General features: G+C 39.8%; 1 protein-coding gene across 1 annotated transcript in view; it reads left to right on the top strand.

Moving 5' to 3' along the window:
- The window catches only part of LRRC45 (leucine rich repeat containing 45), a 41,369-nt gene extending 35,935 nt beyond the window's left edge, over window positions 1–5,434 (top strand). Inside the window, exons 16-18 of the mRNA XM_073684144.1 lie at window positions 1,467–1,640; window positions 2,771–2,918; window positions 5,043–5,434. Coding sequence (XP_073540245.1) covers window positions 1,467–1,640; window positions 2,771–2,918; window positions 5,043–5,236 — 516 coding nt within the window. The 3' untranslated portion in view covers window positions 5,237–5,434. The remainder of the gene's footprint in view (window positions 1–1,466; window positions 1,641–2,770; window positions 2,919–5,042) is intronic.
- Window positions 5,435–6,000: the final 566 nt, after the last annotated feature.

The following is a 6,000-nucleotide window of genomic DNA, read 5'->3' on the forward strand; positions in this document are numbered from 1 at the left end:
CCTGGCCAGAACTGAGAATAATGTATCAGTCATATCAGTGCATAATCACGATACATCTCAGCAAGCAATATTAGAAGGTTTATCTATGAAATATCAGAAGAGGTTCTTGACATAGGCTACCAGCAACAAGCATGGTCGGGGCTCTGTTCTCGTGAATCCTCAGACCTCTGTACAAGATCATCTTCTAGGAGCCTATTCGTATTCCCAAAGGACTAAGCTAATGGCAAATTATTGGATTTGTTAGACAATTAGAAGTCTGTATTGACACCATACTTTATTTCTTTACGGAAATGACTTTATAAAAAAGGTAGGTTCCTTATATAGCTAGTCATTGTGCCCCCATATACAACTATGCACACTGCCCTCATACAAAGTATTCCAGAAATGGACTAAATGATATGTACAATAATTGAGTAGGTAATAATCAAAATAAATGATTTTCTTAGTTGTCTCTTAGGAGAAACAGTCTGCTTATTTTCCAGAAACGCCAACCCTCTTGGGCCGAGTCTGTAATTGAACTTTGTGTTTCTCAAAGGAATGAGCTGCAGTACTAGACGGAGATACTGTTTCTAGTAAAAATAAAGACCTCTTGTTCTGAATCTCTTAAAGGGGTTGTCCAAAATTTAGAAATATAAAATATTTCTTTCAGGCATGCACTTAAAATATTAAACCGTGGCATACTCACCTTCTAGGGCATCTGCAGATCTAGTGCAAGCCTGCACCAACTACGGAAGCCATGCTTGCTCCGTGAGGAAGTCAGCGGACCAGTTCAGTCTGTGATGGGGTACAGTGGTCCTCTGACTTCCAAACAGTGCAGTCATCGCTTCCGGAGCCAGAACAGATCTCTGGATCCTTGGGGGCACTGCTGGATCTGTGGGGGCACTGAAAGATAAGAATACCACCATTTTTATTTCAAGCATATACATGCCTTTAAAAATAATAATTTCTAGATTTTTAACCCTTACGTACATGTGGACCTGGACAATTTTATCTGTTGCAGTAGGAACAAAACTATATTTCTAACTCCACTTATAGGTCGCTACCCTGTAAGTTAATGTCTGACCCACCTGCACACAGTTCTTGCACCTCATCAGCACAGAACAAGGTTTTGTTTGGATGGGTGAGATGCGTCTCTGGGAGCAATGGGAAATGCAGATTGAGAACATTCTGGTGTTGAGATTTCTGTACTGATAGGAAGCAAGAACAAGAAGCAGCTGTTTGCACACAACTGTGATTATAATGGCCTATAGAATAAAGTTAATGTTCTGACTCATGGCACACAACAGAAGTAAAAAAAAAAATCGCAAAAAAAAACTTAGGCATTGTTGCTTTTTTTTTTTTTTTTTACACTTTACTACTACAATGGACTCCATCCTCCAGTTATGTTTGATTTATATACTCGTCACTTATATCTGCTCATCAATGACTTAATGAAATGTTAATGTTATCTTCCTCTCTCTGAGCAGCAGCAACATGCCGCCATTCTGCAGGACAAGATACGAACTGTAACCCAGTCCCGGGATCAGGCTCAGAATCAGGTCTTGCAGCAGAAGCAACAAGTTGGGGAACTTCAAGCTCAAAGCAACCAACTGTGCCTGGAAATAGAGGGCCAAAAAAGGCGAATTGATGGCTTACAACAGGTAGGCATGACTTAAAAACATATGTAGAATCACAGTCACCCATCAATGGGCAGAAGATCTTACAGTTCAGTATTGGCACATGGCAAAATCACAACCCCTCTGAGTTATAACGTTGAGTTATACTCATGCTAAATGGCCATATTGCTGCTGATCTAACAGTTCAACCAAAATGCCATTGTCCTAATTTATGCCAACAACACTTGGGTCTGCAGGGATGTGTCAGAATCTTATCAATGTTCACTGATTAAAAGGAAAGTCCAGAACTTGGGTCATCAGTATAAGATCAGTGGGATCCTGGCAAATATTCACCCCTACCAATCAACTCTTTGCAGCTCCCATGGCGGCTGGATGTATATACTGTACAGAGTCAGAACAATATCAGTTCTTTTATTATTTTATAACAATTGCTGCTGTTGAGCAACTTTTTGAAAATTCTGGATAATGCTGGAAAAAATTTCAAAAAATGTATAAATTCCATTTTTATCCATTACTACACACTAAAAAATATAAACAAATTAAATGCTACCACAGATTTACCCAAAACTGATGCCTAAAAATATGACTTGTCCTGCAAATAACAAGGCCTCAAATAGCTACAAAGCTTTAAAAATAAAGTTATGGCTTACAGAATTCAGGAAGGCAAAAAATAAAAAAATATTACATGGGTTTCCCAGTGACAAGCATTAATCACATACCTAGTGGAAAAGTGATAAATGCTAGATGACCCCTGAGACCACCACTGATATCTGGACTGCTACTATGAGGAGATTGGATGGAAAGGAGTTGATTATGCATTCTGCCGCTCTACTCCAAATCTATTGTACGGATAGCCAAGCACTCCATATTAAAGTGATAATCCAGCTAGGCTCACTTTTGCATCGGACTGTTGCGGAATAGGACAGTTGTGTGGTACTTGCCGCTCATGCCAGCAGATATCTGTGAACATGTGCCTTATATTCACTATAAAGTACAGGAGAGAACATGTTGCCATATATAATGGGCCTAGTTTTAGTTCAGAGTATTACTCGTGTATAATTAATTAGAAGCTTTGGCTACATGCGAAACTTGCTTTACCACATAGGATTGGAAATGTACACATAAATCTGCAGTGATGATCTCTATACCTGCAGGAGTTATCAAAGAAGGACCAAGAAAAAGTGTCGGAAGTAACAAAGGTGCGAGTCGAGCTGCAAGAGCAGATAGGACACCTTGAAGCTGAGTTGATTGCACAGGAAGGGCTGAAGGAGAAGATTTCCGCATTGGAAAGACAGCAGAAAGGTACTGCCTAGGAGAATGCCGGTCTATACAGGGTATATACAATCAATACAACACTGGCTCATTTATGCATCATTAAAAATTGACTATAAGGCCAGTTTTAGACAAGGGTCTTATGGTATCACATACTGGCCCAACCGCCAGGTCTGATGACCCAACTGACATAACCAAACACTTCATAGATGCCAAGACTTGTCTTTGGAGAAGAGGGGCCAAGGCCAAAAGAAGATGAACCATGCACAATGTATAAATATAGAAGATACTTTATTATTAAACATACAGATGAGGTAGATAGGTACACATAAAATGATACACTGGTGGAAAATACCGGAGCATATGGCGGAAATAGTCACTGAATGTCTATATAGAGACAGACCACAGTCACGATCGCTATTCAATTAAACTATTTGCATAAAGCCACAATATCTACTAAAGTGTGAATGTGACAACCAGCGGTCAACCTGAACCCGTATCACATATAATAATAATAATGGTGCCTAATAGCATGAAAAGATTACCTAAAGAGATCAGGGGACCGTGGTGCAACAAAAGCCGGCGGAGCTCCAACCTCTCCAACTTTAATAATAAAGTATCTTCTATATTTATACATTGTGCATGGTTCCTCTTCTTTTGGCCGTTGGTCCCTCTTCTCCTGTTACACAATATGATGAACCTATCATATATTGAGTCCCAGTAGGGCAGTACCAAATATGAATGATAAGATCTTTATTTTTATTATTACATGGAGTGTACTGCTTTTCTCTGCAAGTTCCCCTTATTCAAGACTTGTCTTTGTAACACAGGTGTGCAAATATGCCAGAAACTTGCTTGTGTAAACCAGGCCTAGATATGTCATGTGGAGAAGACATAGCAGCACTCAGTGAGCTCTATGAAATCTGCAGATGTTCAATATACAAATTGTTAAATTGCATTACTGCTACTGTACTAAGAAATATGCGTGTCTGTTTTGATCAAATTGTTTGAGCCCACATGCCTTGACAAAGTGAATCATACCGACTGATTGCTGCAATGAGCAGGCTCACCCCTCTTGTGGTTGTAGGCCTATAGAGTGAACTTGTGGTTAATTCATGAGCCAGCTCGATTCTGCTTGATTTACAATTATGGACAGACAGGAAGAGTGCCCCACTAAGATGGAGCCGTCACCCCCAGTACCTACCACATGGTCATTAATGCGGATGTCCAGTTAAAGCTCCACTCCAGCAGGGTTTTTTATTGCAGCGCTGGAGTGGTGCTACTAATCTAAGTTCCCAGCTCTAGTTTAATACTTACCAGCTGCCATCTTCATCTTTTATCGTCATTGCCCCGGTCTGTTTCCAGCAGTTTGTGACCTGTGTTTCCTGGGCGAGCCAGAAGATATAGCTCAATGCAAGTCTGAGAGCAAGTGTCTCATAGACCTACATTGAGATCTTATGACCATGACCTCTGACTTGTGGTCAGTCAGAAGATGGTGGAGCGCAACCGGAGCGGCACCGAGAAGAGCTGAAGACAGCGGCTGGTAAATATGATCCTAGGGTCAGGGAACCTAGATTAGTAGCACCACTCCGGCACTGAAATAAAAAATTGCTGGAGTCGTTCTTTACAACAAGTTATCTCCTATCCATAGCTGATATGTTGATCAGTGGGGGTCCTGCACCGATCGGCAGAACAGAGAACTTTATCCCTTTTAGAATAGAATAGCAATCCGCATGCTGGACCCCCTGCTCTGTGCTGCGATCATCTGTTTCCAGCAGCCCCATAATGAATGGAGTAACTGCGGCTCCATTTTGTAACCGGTATATAGGTTCCTTGTCTAAAATAACAATTTTCTGATCCGTTGATCAGTGCAGGTATTAGCAGTGGAACAACCACTGATCATGAAGTCATTACCTATACTGCGGATGGGTGATAACTAGTTTTAATCTCATGTAATACTATTGTAGAAAAAACGACTTAACTCTTTCCACTCTGATATTTGTTAAAATGACATAATAAAAAAATTCAAGGGAGTTTCTGTAATTTAATAAACCTACTATCATGCTGCAATAATTAGTAGAAGAGATTGCCCTAATTCCATCATGGTAGATTGTATTGTGTGATACCTCTGTGTTCTTCCCCCTCTCACTATAGTACAGGCCAATACCCACCGTGAGATGCTGCTGGATAAAGAAGGGGAGATCTCTTCCCTATTGGAGAAGCTAAGAATGAAGGACGCTGAGATTCTAAGGATGCGAGAGGAGGAAGCACAGAGAGCCAGCTTGCTACAGAGTGCCATCCTAAACTATATTAGTAGCCCACTTGGCTCCACCAGTGGGAGGAAATAAACCAAGCTCTCCTAGCTCTGTACATGCAATAAGCCACAAGTGCCTTCCACAAGCCTATGAAGTGCTGAGACCAGAGCACTCTTCTGAATACCGTGTGCACATTCACTGATCATCATTGGATAGTAATTTATTTTGTACGTAATGCATTTTATATGTTTTGTAATTACTTTTTAATAAAACATTTTTTTCTGTATTTTATACTTGTGTACATTATTTATTTTTTATTTGTATTAAGCCTCAACGATGGCTAAGCACCGCGCTAAAATTATATATATTTAATTATCCTCCTGAACCCAGTTTAATTTTACAGCAAGCACAACATGAGTCCATTGTTTTCTTAAACATATATTTAAAAGAATCTTATTGATATGTAGTCATTCAGTAATCGGTAACAGATGAGAATTTGTAGTTTCTATAGGGGTATTCCAATGTTCCCATGAATACTTATACTATATAAGGGGTATTCCTCTCTTCCCATGTTTTTATAAGACATATGGGGATTCCCATCTTCCCATGATTTCTTCTAGTAGATAAGGAGTATTCCCGTCTTCCCATGGTTTCTTATACGGTTCTCCTCTTCCCATGGTTTCTTATAGTATCCGCATCTTTTCATGATTTTTTATATAAGGGGTAATCCCTTTTTCCCATGATTTCTTATTATATATAAGGGGTTTTCTCATCTTCCATTGTATTCTTATAACATATAAAGGGTGCTATTTTTCTCCCATGTTCTCATAAAACGTAAAAGAGTTAGTCCCCTTTTC

This window comes from Phyllobates terribilis, unplaced genomic scaffold (genome assembly GCF_046119375.1).
Source record: "Phyllobates terribilis strain yellow unplaced genomic scaffold, ASM4611937v1 Scaffold_5__5_contigs__length_657084704, whole genome shotgun sequence".
In the NCBI taxonomy this organism is placed as follows: Eukaryota; Metazoa; Chordata; class Amphibia; order Anura; family Dendrobatidae; genus Phyllobates; species Phyllobates terribilis.